This window comes from Antedon mediterranea, chromosome 1 (assembly GCF_964355755.1).
Source record: "Antedon mediterranea chromosome 1, ecAntMedi1.1, whole genome shotgun sequence".
Taxonomy (NCBI): domain Eukaryota; kingdom Metazoa; phylum Echinodermata; class Crinoidea; order Comatulida; family Antedonidae; genus Antedon; species Antedon mediterranea.
In genome coordinates, this window is record NC_092670.1 from 19,404,933 (window position 1) to 19,424,952 (window position 20,020).

The following is a 20,020-nucleotide window of genomic DNA, read 5'->3' on the forward strand; positions in this document are numbered from 1 at the left end:
GTAAGCATAACATTTCCCCACTCCTACATTAGCATGGTAGGACATTGTAATGGTCGCAGGTGGCTCAACTTTATTACTGCAATGGGATGGACATGGTCCTACTGCCACCTTACCATCCAATAGGATTCCAGTAAATTTCCTTTACTACCAATCATAATTCAGTAATTAAATTACCCCTTAAGTTAACAAGGAAATCAGCCTATCCCATTATACCGGTAGGCTTCGTCGTACAGGCGTACTGCGGTAATAGTTGAGAATTCTCAACTAGCCAATTTGGTATATTTTATATACCTGATAAAAGAGGAGCATCACCAACACATCATACATACAACTGATACAGCGCCCTCTTTGATCATGTCATAAAAACCGAAAGAGCGTTGTTTACAATTTTTACGAAGCTAAGCATTTCTGAAACATGTAAGTCAATCCTTTTTTATCGTATAAATCATTAAATTAATTTTCATATTTACATTAGAAATTAGTTTAATTGATATTTCTATTTTTTATTATATGAACTTGTTTAAAAATTTCATTGCACATAGTGTTTATTAGACTCTGATTTACCGGCAGCATCGTAATACGAACGAATGCGTTCCGAGCTGGTGTAGTCGACGCTAGGCCTTAAAGTATCTACCTAACAGGCCTAGCTAATAAAATTTATTAAATAGCAAGGTCAATATCGTATATCTTATGAGGCAATCATAACATACTATAGAAGAACTACTTGGAAACTTTCAGGCCTACAGCCTAGACAGTTGACGGTCTTTTTTGCCTATTTGTTTATGAATGATACTAGCCTAGGCCTATAATAGTTTGAATTTGAGCAAAAAAAATTAATCATACTTTTTAATACTGCATTCAATCTTAATCTGACTATCACTAAATTTTAAAGGGCAGGAAGCAGAAGTCGTAGTAGGAGTCGAAGTAGGAAGGATTCCGCTAAAAAGGAGAGAGCAAGAGACAAGAAACGTAGAAGTATTAGTGCCTCATCCAGTAGCAGCAGGTAAGTGTGCACAAAGTGCGCTTATTCAGTTTTTTTTAGCATAATAGAAATAGTATTTTCTTAAATCATTGTATAATTTACAACATTATTGACATTTTCTTTTAGTTCTGGAAGCAGCAGTCGATCAAGCTCATCTGGTTCGTCGAGCAGCTCTGGCAGCTCCAGAAGTTCTGGTAGTTCACATTCCAGAAGCTCCTCCAGTTCATCTCGATCTAGTAGCAGTGGAAGTTCCAGTAGTTCTCATAGCAAAGATCCAACAAAGAAAAAGGCCTCAAAGTTAGTATCACTATTGAACAGCTAGAAATTGTGCTCTTGCCTGTATTTATTTATATATTTATTGCCTGTATTGTGACTGGGCTTTAGACACCTGTTTTTTTTTTTGGTGACCGAATATACAAGGTTCTGCACAGTATAGGATCATGATGATGTGTTCAACAAGTATGCTGTAAAGATAGACAGAAGATGCACCATTTTTAAGGTGTAAAATTACACCAAATTATATACATTTTTAACAATTAAAACATTTCGTTTTAGATCAAGGTCCAAGTCACCAAAAAGACGTAAAAGAACACCATCCCCGAAACCGACTCGCATCCACGTCGGCCGTCTCACTAGAAATGTTAACCGAGATCATCTTCTTGAAATATTCTCAATGTATGGTGCCGTAAAGAGTGTGGAATTGCCTCCAGATAGACGCCATGGCACATTTGGAAAAGGTTTTGGATATGTTGATTTTGAGAATGGACAGGATGCAGAAAAAGCCATGAAACATATGGATGGAGGTAGGATAGAATTTGTATAATGTTACAGAAACAAGACTAGACTATCACTATGGAAAAATATGGAAATATAGAACAACCAGCAGTGGTGTAGCACATGGGGCAAAGCACTAAGGGTCCCTCTAACGCTGGGTAGTTGTATTGAGGCTGTTCATGCACTAAGGCCCCTGGGTTTAGCCAGTAAGCTCTCATAGCTGTTACGCCACTGACAACCAGCATCATTAAAATATTAATTATAGTAGTTATTAAATAGAATATTTTAAAGAATAACATAAATACGACAAATCATAATCTTTATGTTCAGGCCAAATTGATGGACAAGAAGTGACCGCTGCATTTGTGCTACAGCCCAGACCAAGACCACCAATGCAAAGGAGGAGTCCACCAAGACGATTCCAGCAACCAAGAAGAAGATGGTCACCACCAAGGAGAAGAAGGTAATACAATAAATTATTAATTCGTATACTAATGTAATTAGAATGTCCACAGCAACATATTAAACAAACTGTGATCTTTTACACTAAGCAAGTGCGTCTATGGTTTTAGAATAAGAGTTTTGAATAGTGAAAATTATGTTGTTAGGGGTGTACTACGAACTATCTGTTACGATCTTCAAATCTGTTTTAGTGCGATTTTCTGTTTTGTATTGTTGTATATATGGAATATTTATTCTGAAATAAAGTGATCGATCAATCTATAGTAAAATAAATATGCTATCAATTTTGTTTATTATTTTATCTAATAGGTCACCACCTAAACGCAGATCACCACGTAGAAGATCAAGGTCACGTTCAAGGTCACCAGCAAACCGAAGGCGGCGTTACAGTAGATCTAGCTCAAGTTCATCTCGTTAATTTTTTTTTAAATGTTTTTTCAAATCATCATTGGTACAATAATATCAGTGAGTTTTAAATGTTATTTTCTTTGTGATGTTGGGACAAAAAGTGGTGTCTATTTGGAACAATAAAGACACCTCTAAGGTTGAGTGAATGAAGCTATAACAAATTTGACTAAATCACTATAAAAGCAAATCCTACAAAAGAACAATATACTTGGACACTGTATTACTACACAGAAGATACTAGTGCTTTTTTTCGTATCTAGCAAGGCATGTAGACCTGTTGTTTCTATGTCAAATGTTAATTGTAGATACCGGATATGTAAATAAATTGTTAAAAATAATGTTGGCATAGTAACAGTATATAAATATTACTGCTGTATGTAATCCAAGATTTATTACTTTATGTTTTCAACAAACAAAATTGAATGGCAATGTGTAGATGTTAGTAGTACAAATGGAACGTTATTACAACATATTTAAATTCATGTGCTCCCTAAAACGTGTCATTTAAGCAAGACATTTGTATTAATTAATTCTCACTACGTCTTGGTCGATTTTAAAACGTGAAGGCAAACGTATCATTAATTTATAATGTGCAGTAAAAAATGGTGTGAAAAGTAGTGTTTTAATCCGTTTTTAGTATTAAACTTTTTTTATTGGAAAAACAAATGGGTTTTTGACTTGATATGTTTGCTAATATTAATTTACCATGCACTTTTAGTCTAGGAAAAAAATGAATTAGGGGGAATGGAATGGTAGAAGCAGTCAACATACTGTTATCCTAATTAATCTCTTCTGCCTTTTTTCAAAATGGCGACCATTTCAAAACAAGGCAAAAAATTAAGGGCTTATTAGATTGATCAGAAGGGATTACTTAGGATATCTGGCTATGTTGACTGCAACAACTAACATTCCACTCCCCTAACTTGCTTTCTAGGCATCTTTTCAGATTTTTTTTTTCTAGACTATTTAAACCGTGTAATGCATTACAAAATTTCAGATTAGTTTAAAAATGTGTAATTAAATTGTGTACAAAATGAAAACAAAACACCACTGTTTATTCTTTGTGCAACCTTTTTATTACATATACAACGAATAGAACATTATGGTAGAAGTGGTGGAGGTGAAACAAAATAGGGAGTATCAACACAAATAGAGGTTTAAACATCTATATAAAACATTTTCTGTAATATATTTCTGATGATCATACTAGAATAATCAATTTAATTGCCTGAATATTACCATATGTTACAACATAGACAATATCATTTAGCATCATATAAACATGTGATATGCCAAAGGTATCACTGTATAAAGTCATTATATATCAATTGTCTTAGTATATACTGTACTACTACTATTTAGACAAAATAACTATGGTGTTGACAATGATAAGCGGCAGTTAACAAATTGCTATCATCTTCTCCTAGGACATAATATTTAGAAGCCCCTTTCACACACGCACATAATTGGACAAATTTCTTTGCACTTTTATGATTGGTCGTGGAGAAGAATATTAATTTTCTTTAAAGCAATCTATTAACACTTAGTATAGCATCATTACAATCCATACAACTAAAAAAAGGTGTGTTGTCACGGCTACAGAACTCATTTACAGACAGTACATATAAAAACACAACAACTGTTTTTATTTTGGAATTTTTAGAATGGTATAACATAACTAAAAAAATGATATTAGTATAATTAGAACATAGCCATAAAGAAGAAATGATTTCAGATGTTCCGCTCTGGCAGCCAAAACATGGATTTGCAAAACAAGGAAGGCCAGCACTCGCATACATTGATGTTCTGGAGACAGATACTGGTATACAGAGAGAGGAACTGGCTTTCACAACGCCAGATGGGAAATTATAGAGGAATCTAGTCATATAAATTTGGGTATGTCCCAGACTAAGTACAGTACATAGCCAGTAAATAACCAAATAAATGTTAATAAAATGTTTATGGCTGCTTAGAGAGTGGCACACACCCACACCTATCCGTATCATTTATTGTTTATCTGATTGGATATAAGTCGTGCTATTCTATAATAGTAGGTGGATATGTAGTCATTATTACATGCCATACATACAGCACAGATTTTGGTATAGCATATTTAATTATTTACAGTTATAATAGCTACAATAAAAACAGTCTTGTGTAAAAGAGGCTTCCAAAAACATAAACAGCCAAAAATTATAATAATGAATAAAATATAGATTTTCAAATATAATTTCTTTTATATAATTATCATCATTATATGATTATTGCACATATATGGGCATGCTTTTAGTTTTAATATAGAAAGAATAAAATAATTTGCATATATATAATTCAATCATTACATATAAATACATAAAGTACTAAATTTACTTAATAAAAAGTGCAAAAAATTCAAACATAAAAATAACAATTGAAAAGTGTAGATGGAAATTGTTTGGTGCATAAAACGAAAGATAATATTTAACAATAAAAAAAGAAGCACATTGTCAAAAAATCATCAATAAATGGAATTATATGAAAACGGAGTCCTGAGAGCATTTTAAAAACAGAGCATAAAGGCAAAATATTCATTATTCTATAAAAGGCAAACTCATTGCATTTTTATTGCCAGTACTACGCATTATTTACGAATATGTTACCGACTAAAACAAACTCTAAGATCAGGCCTTGTCTTTTAAGGCAAGCGAGTGCGAATACTCGCCTAACACACTCCTAAACTGCCCTTGAGGAGTGCGAATTACAATGCGCTTAAATTTGGTAAACTTCTACACACCAAAATAAAAACAGCACACCTATAATTGTCAAAAGACAAGGCCTGTAAGATGTGCTATTTATTCTCTGTGTATTGCGCAATAAGTATACTAATTTGGTCAGCGAGTAATGTACAAATTTAAATGCTGCATAGGGTGTAAACTGGTTACGCGAAAGCTTTCTTCCGGCCAATACATACAGCAACTATGCAAACACACCTTACGCGTTAATCTATGGTTTTATTTTCGATGCAGTGTCACATGACGGGTAGATAAAAGGAGCTAAAGTCTTGGAGGATATATACAGTATACATATATACTTCATTATAAAAATAACAAGTTACTTACTTAGTTATTGGAATTAGTTGAAATTTAACCAGCTATTACCAATTAATAGATAATGTAATAAATAATATTCCATGTAATGTAATCCATGAAAAGTATCATGTAAATTTAACCTGTAAAATATATACCACTGCCCTTACAGATACATATGACCTAACTCGGCATACTATACTCAATGTTAAACACCCAGTGATACCAACTGAAATAAATATTAATATATAAATGAACGATTAAAATGACACTTAAATGCTTTTATGGATTGGATATTTGATTATGTAAAAAAAAAAGGTACATTACACAATAAATTGATTACTTTGGTCAAAAAATAATCTTATAAAAACAAAATTCTCTTGCAAAAGCTAACATCAAGGATTAAAATTTGATCCACACAGAATTATTGTCTGCTCTTTCTGGAATGTCATCACATGACTGCAGCAGCCAATCAGAAATACTAAATTTACTAACCAATCAAAACCGGTTGGATTCTATCTCGCCTTGCATGATGGGAATGACAAGATCATCCATGTTCGGAAGCACAAATATTTTCTGAAATAAAGAGTATTGATTGTGGAATTAAAATGGTTTTAAGTAAATTATGGAGTGAGTGCAGAATCTATTTGTTCGTAAGCTTATTCTCACTCCATCAGTGACCAAATAAATATTATTATCATTATTATAAAAAAAATGCCACGTTCAAATAACATTGCTTTCACTGACCTGAAATTCTAACTCTAACTTTTTCTCGATAAACTCTGTAATGTGTGTTATGGTTACTTGGCGTTCTCCCAATTTTGGTTTGGCAGACAACCATAGTTTGGGTTTTCCTCGAAATCCATACCTGCAAAAACAAGTTTTTATATTACATCAAATTACATAATTGATTATTTTGTTTAATTTAGGCCTATGTACCTAAAAACTATTAAATGGGATCACTACTGGAGACAGTGACTACTCAGATAGTGAACATTTAAGGACAGTTTGAGAACTCACCACAACAACAAAATGTCACCCTTCACATAATATATATTATATGATGGCTTTTAACTTAGTTCCCACTTGGAAGACACTGCAAGTAATTTGACCAATCACGATGCAGAGATCATCTGAACTGCCGCTTGTGATTGGTCAACTCACTTGCATTGTGCCTATGTCGTTGCACTTAAAAGTGCAATCATCTTACATCAACTTACCATAGCCTATTTGTTGGTGGTGGCGGTATGTTAAGAGCTAACTTTCCGTGTAAATTCTTCACCTCAACTCGGAGCAAGATAGGAGTACTGGAGACTTCATCAAATGCTTTTTTTACGTACTTGTATTGTGTAGCATTCTGAAAATACTTAGAGCTGGCAATCTTGTTCACGAATCTTAATATTTTACTTGAATTTTTTATTCCACTATGAAACAACAAAAAAAAAGAGGAAAATACATAGATATGTTTAGTATGTACCAATGCTTAAAAAACCTAATGTGCAAAACAACCTTAGCCTATTAAGCTCTGTGTACACTATAAAAAAAAATGTGATGTGCACAAACATGGTAGTGATATGCCCAAATATGGTACTGATATGACATCACCGTGTCCATATATGGGCACATCACATTTGATAGTGTAGACAGAGCCTAAGAATGAATGAGATGTTATTACCAGTTTTTGGAAAAACAAAATATCAGGGGAAAGTGTGGTCAACCCGTTGAGGCCGCAATAATGTTTTAAAGAAAGCCTTTTACTAAAACATCGAAGCATTACCATCAACCACCAATGGGTATGCCATACCAGGTTGTGTGTGTGGCATATACAGCATGTTGATGTTCATTTAATATGTGTTTTGTTAACTTAAGGCCAATTTACACCTGGACAAGTGATAATGGTAAGCATAAAACTGCGGAGCTTGTCCCACGCAGAATATTTATCTATCTTGAACGGAAACCGCCCATCGGTAAATTTACAATGGTGTGTAAATGGTCATAAGGAATAACATAGATTCTAAATTTGTATTATCATTACCACTCGTATGTGTAAATTGGCCTATATAGTTGAACATATTTTACATATACCTGTCTGCCTCCTGACTGCTGCTGCCACCATCAGCCATTGATTGATTCTCATCCTCATCATCATCTGAAGATTCCGCACTGTCCTCCTCATCACTGTTCAGTGCTGCTGTGTTTTGCCTAATGAAATAAAGTAACCAATGTTTATATAAATGGAGCAAAGAAGTAGGCTTAATCTGGATAGACTACGCTTGTAAATATAGTTGAAATAAATGAAATAACATTTTTTTCTTCCCCTTACTTTCTCCCAAAAAAACCTCTTTGGCATCCCCAAAATAATTTGTGTGAATTTAAGTGTTTGTGCTTGTGAAATTATTCATTTGAATCTCCATCTTCTTTAACCAAGCATGTTAACTAAAAAATCCAACTCTATATCATATCCATAAATAGAAGTATGATAAACAACATATCTGAGTCTTCAGTTACTTAGCATCAAACACATAAAAATATATATATCCTTAAACATTATTGGCATTTGTTCAAGTTACAATCCATAAACTAAGAATGGTATAATAAAATAAAGAAAGGTATCAGAAATATCAGAAAATAGAAGTATTAACCAACAGAACAGATAATTAATTAGCAACATGAACGATCCAACATTCTATTTGGCAGATTTTCTGCATGAATCATTGTAATTATTAGAACAGATTTATTTTATTTGCCAGCACAACAAAACATAATGTCCAAAACATGTAGCAATGACATAAAATGGAACAAACTCAAGCTATGGAAATTTAATTTTAGCACAGTGTCATGTGATGGTAAAAAGCCTGATATGCTTAAGCCTCAAGGATGTATTTCTTCATGTTTTAAAGCTAGAAAACCATTAGAGTCATAACAAAAGGAAGCATGAAATATAAGTCAATGATTAATAATGATTGTTAACATCATACTTAGCACTAGTTGTTTGTTATTGAGACCACCAGAGATATATCTCTTATTGTATGTAGTTCAGAAAGTTAATATAAACAGGTACAACAAAATACACAAATGCAAAACAAATTGAATATAATGACTTATCACATGATGGGAATCAAACGATGGAATTGAAGAAATATTGATACTTTACATAAGGAGGAAATTAAATGGAACATGGAAACGTTGATCATTTTATGCTATACCTTATTAGGCAAACTAGTTTGACCAAAAAGTATGATGTGCCCATGAAATCACAAGTATCCATATATGGGCACATCACTTTTGTTGTCACAAAAAGTTTAATAGTGTAGACAGAGCTTAACACACACCAATCTTGTTTGTATTTTGAAGAACGAACCAAATTTTAATCATGTTAAATTTTAACCTCATTTTTATGTGAATTTATAACTTTGAACAAGCAAAAATAAATTCAAAGCATGTACTCTAACTGTATTTTATTGTTTGACCATAAATAAATAAAATAATGAAATGTATTGCGACTTAACGCTATTATGGAATGCAACAACTTTCCTTTAATTGAAATCCAAAAAATGTATATGATCCATATGAAATATATTGCAACCTAACGCTATTTATGGAATGCAACAACAGAAGAATGTTAATTGATATCCACTGAAAATTATATGATCCATAATGAAATGTATTGCGATTTAACACTATTTATGGAATGCAAAAACCTTCTTTAAACAGCAGAATGTTTTTAATTGAAAAATATATGGAAAAAATATGAATCCTAAATGGTAAAGTAAAAATTTTTAATACAAGACAATTTATGATTTTATGGTTTTAAAAAATAAACATATTCTACAGATGTTTATAATCGTAGTAAAAATTAGAAATATATATTATAATAGCAAGATTATGCGAAACACATTTTTTTTCATAATTTATATTTGAATGTAAAAATGATCCATGTTGAAACATTCAAAAAGATCAAAGAATATATTTATAAATGGAAATCACTGTGTATAAGAAAAAGTACAGTACTGTATGGAGGAATAACTAATGGCCACTGTAAAGTGTAAATTGATGAGAAATAAATGAAACTGTAGTAGTTGTTGGCGCTTCTATAAATGATTTCATGAATTTATATTTATACCTGTCATCATCAAAATTATATTGGGTATTATCATCCTTGTCCACATTTCTGAAGAATTTAAATAAAAATGGTATCAAATAACAAGTTTATTTAAAGAACAAATTGATATTTAATATGTTTGTTGGAAAATGGTAAAGGTAATTATCAAGCTCTAATAAAACAGGAAAATGGTATGATGTTTTACATCTCAATGGTTTCACTTTCACAGTATATACAATGCTTTACTAGAGGAAACATATGCATACCCAGAAATTTAAAAAAGTGAGGGTGGAGGGAAGAGGTATAAAACGAATATGTACAAATAATAACAATAATATGTACATTATAACTATGAAAAAAATGACTTGATTATATTTTTACTGCATAATAAAAATAATTTAACATTATAGGGAAGAAAGTAAGGGGTGGATGATGTCCCTCCCTCTAAAACCTTCCACTGCTTCAGTACAATACTGTACATCCTCTTAACATGAAATGATTTGATGTGCTTTGAATTAAAGCGATATTTGTCTATACTTGTACCCCATTACAAAAATGGAATAATCTAAAACCTGCAATACAGAAAACACATGATTGTATTGTACATAGGAATATTTTGGTTTGTTGTTTGTCACAGTGAAATGTTTCAATGATTCGGTTCTACCTGTCATCATCCTTATTAACTTTTTTCTTGTCAGAAGTTCTACAGAATTTGTTAGAAAGAACACAAATTAAGACTTAATAAAAATTAAAATCAAAACTGATTGCGGAAAAGTAAGCAATAATGAAAGTAAAATGTATGTAATTAAGTTCTCATAATACAGGATCCTATAGGTCATGTGATTTGGCTTTGCACATAATAAACAACCGTTTCCTGTCATCCTGTTGAATCGTGACTTGTATAACTAACATCAGATAATAATCAGCCACTATTAAATTTTATTATGTTTATAATTGCATTTAAGATTAAAATCATGATACGATAACTCCATGATAAACTCAGGATTGAAATGATGGAACTTCAAGTTACAGATGCATATATTTATAATGTGCTTATTAATATTATACACTAAAGTAACACAGATGACATAAAACAATTTCATCTTCTAAGGATCTGCCTACACTATCAAACTTTATGTGACAAAAAAAATGTGATGTGCCCATATATGGACATGATGATATCATATATAAACTACCAAATTTGGGCACATCACACATTTTTTGTCAAACTATTTTGATAGTGTAGATAGAGCTTTAGGTCAACAAATGGCGCGCTTGTCCACAACTGACTGAGATGAACCAGTAACCCTGGGGTAACACCGGAGTAACATTGGAATAACACCGGAGTAACACCCTCCCACAGCCTGCTCTTCCGGAAGACTTATTGTTCTACCATCAGAATTATGTACAGTTGGTCGAGGAGAACCTTGAACCTGTGTCAATCGTATTGAAAACATGATTAATTCCAATACATCACACAATAAATTATGTATGAAAAATGTTGATACATTTTTCACCCCATCCACATTTTACCCCAAGATCCTCTGTGGGGAGAGATTGAACAGCACAGTAATTAAACCACTCACCGCTCTCTTTTCTGGCTCATTTTGCGCATACCGGGTGAAATCTCCTCCAATTCTCGTTCTAATGACGCTCCTTTCTTCAGTCGCCATAGATTGACTTTAGTCTCAAGTGTCATGCAACATGAACCACTATATGCAATATCCAAGTCCACCCAAATCCCTTTTTCGTCGATATGGGGGCGCGACATTCGACGTAATAGCGGACTGTTCAACCCAAGGTCAATATCTGTAATGGTCAGTTCATCTATGAAACTTGGAACCTGGAAAAAATAAGATAAAGAAAATGTATATTACAATATTTTGATTAGTCCATTATGTTGACGTGGTGTTCAAGGAAATGTCATCATCTCTAGCAAGAGCTATTGTCAGTTTATCTGAGTAAGTGAGGCACAAATATAGCATACATTTTTAACAAAGTGAAAAATAATAATTACCCTGATTTTACTAAGCTTTTTCTGCAGTTTATTCTTCACCCAGTCTTTAGAATATTCTTCGCGAAGAAAATCCCAGAAGAAACGGCCTAAAAGTGCATTGACCCATGACACCGGAGACTCGGTTAAACCACTGTCAGGACTGACTTTATTTGCTGAAGCATTCATGCGTGAAGATGAACCATACGTAACGCCGCCGGATGTCACATTCACTGATTGAGGTGTGCTTTCTTTCTCCTTTGGTAAAATTTTAGAAATGTAGCGGTAAAAATCCATGGCGCCTTTCTGACTTGCTAAATCTTCGGGTTCTAATCGTGATAGGTGTTTAGTACCGTCCTCTTTTATGTATTCACTCCCACGCAAATAAATCTGTCGGTTTAGTGTCTGTATCGGCTTTTTGCCTCGTATTTTTTTATATTTTGAAGCCGTCTCGAACTTCCAAAACCACTCTTCCTTCTCACGGCCAGTTCTCGCGAACAGATAAATTACATTAGTGTTAATCTCATCCTTTTTGATAAACTCGTAACCTTGTAGATCTTTCGTCGAATCACTGTCAACTTTATCCTCTTTATCCTCAACTGGTTTAACATCTGTATTTAAATCAGAATCTTTTTTCTCGAATTTGATACAAATCGGGTATTTCTTGCTCCACGTCCGTTTTGATACTAATCCATCTGGGAGTAAAAATACGCTGCTTCCACGTAGATCGTAATGACGTTGATGTTCGAATACAGCTTTTGGAAGAGCTTCATCCCACATGGCTCGTTTTGGAATGTTGACCTTTGGCTGAAGCAAACGCAAAACTGTACCGTCTAGACGTAGAAAAACAGAGTGTGTCTGTTGTATATGGTACGTGTCAGCGTCATATTCATAGGGTAGCTCATTCATCCATCCCTAACAAAGACAAAATGTTGCACAATTTATTTATTATTTTTGTTGATGTATTTAGGCACATGTGGCCAAGGAATACTGTACAAATAGCAAATTAGTCTGTACTCGCTATGAGCATAGACCTTAATCATTTACTACTACATTTATGTTGAACAATGCTGTATGGAGGATACATTACATCACAAAGTCAAATGCAACCAAAAACAAATTTTAATACTAAAGATTGAAAGCATAGATTAGACCACTTTCTCTAACAACCCTAAACATTAAATACAAAAATGTAGCAAAACATTTGTCTTTAATTTGCAGGTGTGCTACAAAATTGGACTTCACAACAAATTAAGTTTGTGTGCTGTTTGTATCTTGATGTGTAAATGTATGTATGATAAAAAGGCACACCTCATCAATGACATTTTACCAACATATAAAGCATGTGATCGAAATCACACATCTGAAGAGACTAGGCCTGCTAAAAAACCTTAAATTGTGCCCAGCATAAAAATTATAAAAGTACATTTAAGACCAATAATGCCAAGACTACTAAAATAATATATAATCTCCAAAATTGAGAACCTGTTAATATATTTTACATAACATTTTAATCAGAACATACTGTCCTGTAAATGTTACAAGTGCTATCCAACAATCATCTTTTAATGTAATGCATTTTTTTCCATCAACATGTTATTAGTTAATGAACTGATACATTTGCTAAAGCTCGGTCTGCACTACCAAACCTTATGTGACAAACAAATGTGATATATGGACATGATGATGTCATATCACTACCATATTTGCGCACATCACACTTTTTAGTCGCGTTTAACGACTTTACAGACTCACTATGTCGGTCGGTTGGTCAGTCGGTCAACACTAACTTGAGTATGCGACTGCAGCCATGTATATGGCATTGTTTCACATAAAGTGTAGACAGAGTTTAAGAAAATTTCATAGAATTATCATCATAATTATCGTACACACATGTACTGTACTTCATCAGGCTCCTTAATCCAATAGAAACGAGATGAAATTAAAGATCTACATAATGTCATATCAATTTCATTAAGATTCAATCAGATAGATTCTTAACAGCAGGTAAGTCTGTCTGTCTGTCAACATTACTGATAGATTAATCTGAATTGAGTGTTGAGATAGAAACAAGCCAACTTGTGTAAAATAAACATTTATATTATTATTATTATACTTAATGTAGTCACATTGTCTGACTGTAATACTGCAGTGATGTATGTTTGTATATTGCTTAGCTTAAGCTAAACACTTACGAGTAGAGAATTTAAACTTTCACCTTCACTATGCTACTACTGTATGTCATAGAAAAACTAAAATAAATAGACGACCAACATAAGCTAAAAAGGCATGGAGAGGCCCACTTTATCACTATCAGATGCGTCAATTTCTCCCCAACTCAGTCGTGCACCATATCGCAGCGTGTTAAACAGATCAATGCGAGAATGTATTTGATTGCCATTAACTATGTGATTCATCATTATATTTCAGGTTATTATTTTTAATTATTAATATTACTAATAATATTTTTTAACAAATTCGGTGAACAATTTGCCCTGCACTGTTAGAATCACTTTAAGTTCTTCACTACCTGTCTTCTAATATTATGTATGTTTATTTATTAGTATAGTATGCCTATGGTCCTCATACAGTATAATGTTTTTACTATACAGTTTATAGGTAACTCTATAAAATGTATCGTACAGTAGTTGGACATAAAATATTTAACCTAAAATGCATTACAGTTATGCCTTCCACATTAATGATAAGCATTCTATTCCTGTATACACCAATGTAAGTAATACAAATAATAACATCAAATACTTGATTTAAAAGCACCATAGCATTTAAAGCAAAACTATAAAAAAAACAGATTTTTAAGATACTGTACTTTTTTTAAAGATAGCTATTATTTGCAAACACAAAGCAAATGAATAAACAAAATATCAAAATAATATGTTTGTGATCACAATTGCTTTATGACTTCCTAATGTATACAAACCATTACATTATACATACAGTTTTCTATTTGCACTGTCTACCCTTATAAAAGCACAAATGATAAACAATGAGATATGAATTTGTTCACCTCTTTGTCTGTGTTTCCTTTATGAAGCTATTGAAAGCATTAAAAAAAATGGCGCACAGATATTAAGACTAGATTTTTTTATTTATAATATATATTTTTAAATTAATTTATTTATATTGGGTGACCTCTTCAGTCAAAGACTGGTCTCCAATGCCCAGGGATGATCAATGGCTGTGATAGTGACTATGTGCATAACCCCCTACTCGTCTCAAAAGATGTACTAGGTTCTTTAGAGTGTACTAGGTTGTTTAGAGTGTACTAGATTCTTTAGAGTGTACTAGGTTCTTTAGAGTGTACTAGGTTCTTTAGAGTGTACTAGGTTCTTTAGAGTGTACTAGGTTCTTTAGAGTGTACTAGGTTGTTTAGAGTGTACTAGGTTGTTTAGAGTGTACTAGGTTGTTTAGAGTGTACTAGATTCTTTAGAGTGTACTAGATTCTTTAGAGTGTACTAGGTTCTTTAGAGTGTACTAGGTTCTTTAGAGTGTACTAGGTTCTTTAGAGTGTACTAGGTTCTTTAGAGTGTACTAGGTTCTTTAGAGTGTACTAGGTTGTTTAGAGTGTACTAGGTTGTTTAGAGTGTACTAGGTTGTTTAGAGTGTACTAGGTTGTTTAGAGTGTACTAGGTTGTTTAGAGTGTACTAGGTTGTTTAGAGTGTACTAGGTTGTTTAGAGTGTACTAGGTTGTTTAGAGTGTACTAGGTTGTTTAGAGTGTACTAGGTTGTTTAGAGTGTACTAGGTTGTTTAGAGTGTACACTGGATCTACGGTATATAGTCCGTATCCTAGAAGACTAGATTTATTTATTTATTTATATGTTTATAATTATACTGGGCGACCTCTTCAAGTACAGTACTTCATTTTACACACCCTGTTCTCATTTGATTTTAAAATTGTGGAACCACCACCATGAAAATAACCATGAATAGTTTATCAAGTTATATGATAAAGATGATTGAAGAAGATGCGAAAGACTGGGAATTAATATTATTCGGTTACATTACAATTATCCCCAAACTTAAGTTTGGTTTATAAATACAATTTGATTCTACATATTATCATTGAATTTGCTCGTAATCTACAGTTAAATACTCTATCTTTAACGTTTCATATTCAATAGAAGTAACACACAAACATCGTGATAGTGTATCGCAATTCATACTAGTCTGTTTAATATTGATCAGATGTAATAGATTTAATAAAAGCATGGTTAGTTCACGCTATATCATTCACGCTCTGTCTACCAGTTAATTAGCAGACAATAACGCCATTGTTTGACTTTCATGCAGCGTAGAGCTGGATAGATCATAGCGAACTTTAAATATACTGTACTGTAGCATTAGATATTCAGTAATTAAGTTTTTAATATAATAAATACAGGTATTGCAACAATATAACTGAATTGTCAAATTAAAACCTTAGATTTGTACATTTATGTTTGTTTAAGGTGTGATTATGCATACTGAGGATCTACTATACAATAATTTGGTGAACTTTCACAAGCAAGCACAACTACAGTAATAATTTCCAAGATACAAATTTGTACGTCTTCTCTCTCCTTTTTTAAAAATGTAAAAACAAAATTAACAGGGAATATTATTATTGAGAGAACGGATAAACTAGCTCTTTGACCTCCGCTTATAACTGTAAAAGTTTAGACATGATTTTTTAGATCCAATTTTCATTGTTAAACTCTAAAAAAAACCTTTTACTGCCCATGTGTACCAGGGTCATCTAATATTGGTTTTTAAACGCCATGACCTTAATTTTGTTACCCATCAAAAATGATAATTTTAATTTAATCTATTTATTTTATTATCATTTTATCAATAGGACTTTTAAAGATTTATTGCTCAATAAATATATAACTGTACAGTATGAAAATTCCAGTGCAAATTGCTAACTATTGTCAATTTGCACTCTTTTTTATTTTGGTTAAAAATAGGCAGGCAAGAATATAATATTTTCCACAACATCATTGTTAGGAAAGGAAGGACTTCATATAAAATTTAAGAAAAACAAAAATACACAAAACAACATTTTTAAAAAGGCTATTCAGTAACCATTCCATAGAAACAATTTCAACAGTAATAATCAACAAATACACTCAAACACAGTGCACACATACAAAAGTATACACTACACACAGGTTGTTGCACAACTACAAAAGTGTAGCTTTGCACAACTACAAAAGTGTAGCTTTGTTAATAACAACTGATTAAAGTATGGTTGCACTATGATCTTATTAATATTATCATCTATCATTTATGCAATTGAAATTTTAATATTAGAATGAGGTTAAATGAGGTGAATAGAATATCCAGCACATTTTTTGATCAACAAACTAAACAGTTTTTGTAATCATACTGTGTAGTGTATGTACTATTATTTCATTTAAATTTAAGGTGGATTTCCACTAGATGAATTTATTCGCGTGAATCAAAAGTGTTGACTTATGCGCATGTGTATTAACAATTTCATCTAATTTTTGTGACGTCAGAAAATGCGCAACCAATCAGAACTCAAGAATGTTTGATTCGCACGAATGTATTCGCTAAATGGAAAACAGGCTTTAGATTTTTTGGCACACAGCCAAGGACTGGCAAGTGAAACCTGAATCTGAAAACAACTAAATAAACAAGGTTTTATTGCGAGAAATACTGACATCTGACAGGATTTGAACACAGAACCCACATGGATCAGTGCAGCATCTAAACCACCATGCAACAACTATAATTTATTTACTGTCCATATCACCAATTGCCAATCTTCTTACAATAAAAACAAATATATTCAATAAATTATCCTGAAATGATGACTCATCTTTGTTGTTGGCATGAACTTTGTAACCAAATAGAGCATCAATATGTAACTTGTTAATTAGTAAGTTAACAATCTAAAGCTCACTACACTATTTGTTACAAAATTTGATGTGATGATGTCATATCACTACCAAATTTAAGCATATCACTACCATACTGTATTTGGCCACATCACACTTTTTTTGTCAAACTTGTTTGATAGTGTAGATAGAGCTTAACAATGCTAAATTTAGAGATTAGTGAACTACAGTATTTGTTCTTTTCTTACTATCCAATCAAGTAACATCCTGTTTTAAAACATAAACAAATATTCTGCAGTAAAATATTAACTTTTATACATGTTTACCGAGTGTAATGATCAGCTTTAATGTATGCACATACATGTCAAGTTACTGACCTGGCTTGAGATTTCTCAATTATGAGCCTGCCCCAACCTTTACAAATCATTTTTAGGACAAAATTTTGACGAAAAATCAAAGGCCACAACTTGATTTTTACATTGCTGTGACCTAACACATTTAAAACAGTAGCATTATTTATATAGAAACTTTTTGCAACATTTGCATCATTATCATCCAACATAATATGAAAAAATCATGACATGAATTTCAAAATGATGTCAAGAATATGATACTGATAGAAAGTTAAGGAATAAACATAAAAAAACAACCTACCTGATGGAAGATTTTCTCTTGTTCTTTTGCTCGTGCCTTTGGAGCCGACATCTTTTCTCCAGGAATGATCAATGGTGTTTGAATATCAGGACATTCCGGTGACTCTCTGACAGTGTCTGGTAACGACACCCATATTGCAAAGAGAAGACAAAAGAAGGATACAACCATTCCGGTGATCACACCCACCAGATAAGATGGCAATGGGAATATAAAGTAACAGAAGAATATTACGGACATTAGAGTAAGTCTGTATTTTGGGATTACCCTTTCCTTTCTTGCCACACTAAACGTTGCCACATACTCCTCATTGGTTAATGGTCTACCATCAGGACTCTCCACATCAGAAAGGATGTCTTTTTCTAATTCTGAAAAACTGTCTTCACTAGGCGTCTTTGGTGGTGAATCTTTGGTTCTTTTAATTATTTTTTTCAGATCTTTTGACTTGTCACTTTCATCAGACTTCTCTAATAATCCTGAAAGAGAAAGTGGGATGGCACCTTCTGGACGTCGAGGTTCATCTGGAACCTCAGAAGGTGTAGGAACATTGTAGTAGAATGGATCAACGTTAAGATCACCAGAGTCAGTCTCTTTTGGGTAAAGAGCAGCTTCCAATCGAGCTTGTCTTTCCTCTTTTTTTGCTTCCTCTTTTTTCGCTGCATCCCTTTTTCTCTGGTCATCTTGAAGCTTGTCTACAAATGTCAATGGGTCAGAAATGGCTTCTTTTGATTCCGAAGGAATTGAAAAATTATTAACATCATCAACAACAATGACCTCATTTGTGACTTTAATAATTCCGGTATCAACTTTCTTTGTTTCTTTTATTCTTTGCTTCCTTTCTGCATCTCTTTTTTTAATTCTTGCAGAATCAAAGATATCTGAATCTAATCTATCATTCTTTTCTGTTTTCTTGAAGGCTCCTAAAGGATCATCAATTACTTCTTTTATAGAATCTTTAGTTGGACTTCCTGATTCTGTTGTTTTATTGTTTGTTAGCTCATCTTCACTGTCTGCATCTTTGAGCGAACGGAATGAAAAGCTTGGTCCATTCTGTTGAGATTTCTTTGATTGTTTTTTCAATTTTGATGACGTGGGAGCTGGAGGACGAGGTGGTTTTACTTTCTTCTCACTCATTGTTACTTCATCTATAAAAAAGCTAAGACAATGCAAAAATAATTATAAGAATTTAAATATTAAAATATATTCCTCTTGAAAAATGTTTTGATTTAATAAAAATATTTTTTAAATTGTGGTTCATTTGTCTCACATATTACTACAGAGTAGGCCTACATTACTATGCCTATGCTAGGGCCTAGCCTAAGTAAGCATTCTAATAAAGACTATCCTAGAGGAGGAGTTTTAATCTATGAGTAGGACTAGCCTTTTTCTAGACAGCTTGCCAATGCTAGGCCCAGAGTTACCTCCAATGGCAAAGGTAGGCCTAACACTACGGGACTTTACTAATAACCAAACAAGTAGAGTAAGGCCTACGTACGGCCTAGCATACCTCTAGTCTCTTATATGCCTATGGAATTATGTAATTAAAAATATACACACACTTTAAATAACGTAAAACTTACTTCCATAGGAAAAAATATTAATGAATTGAAACACGCATAAATCAACATACATTTTCCAGGTTTGCTGTCTTTCTTTCTTTTTCTGCAAAAAAAGTATCAAACGAAATTTATAGCACGACACCAACGTTCGTAAAAGT

General features: G+C 32.8%; 2 protein-coding genes across 2 annotated transcripts; one reads left to right on the forward strand and one right to left on the reverse strand.

Moving 5' to 3' along the window:
• The first annotated feature begins 354 nt into the window (after positions 1-354).
• LOC140060729 (uncharacterized) lies at positions 355-3,583 on the forward strand. The gene is made up of 6 exons (XM_072107067.1): positions 355-417; positions 893-1,003; positions 1,109-1,279; positions 1,538-1,785; positions 2,087-2,219; positions 2,528-3,583. Coding segments are annotated over exons 1-6 (774 nt in total). The 5' UTR covers positions 355-415; the 3' UTR covers positions 2,637-3,583.
• A 242-nt stretch (positions 3,584-3,825) lies between these two features.
• Positions 3,826-19,966, reverse strand: LOC140060722 (testis-expressed protein 2-like). The gene is made up of 8 exons (XM_072107056.1): positions 19,884-19,966; positions 18,307-19,459; positions 11,811-12,701; positions 11,380-11,636; positions 7,777-7,893; positions 6,912-7,115; positions 6,439-6,559; positions 3,826-6,267 (listed from the first exon to the last, which is right to left on the reverse strand). The coding sequence occupies exons 2-8, from the start codon at positions 19,435-19,437 to the stop codon at positions 6,190-6,192; spliced, it is 2,799 nt and encodes a 932-aa protein (XP_071963157.1). The 5' UTR covers positions 19,438-19,459; positions 19,884-19,966; the 3' UTR covers positions 3,826-6,189.
• Between the last annotated feature and the right edge of the window lie 54 nt (positions 19,967-20,020).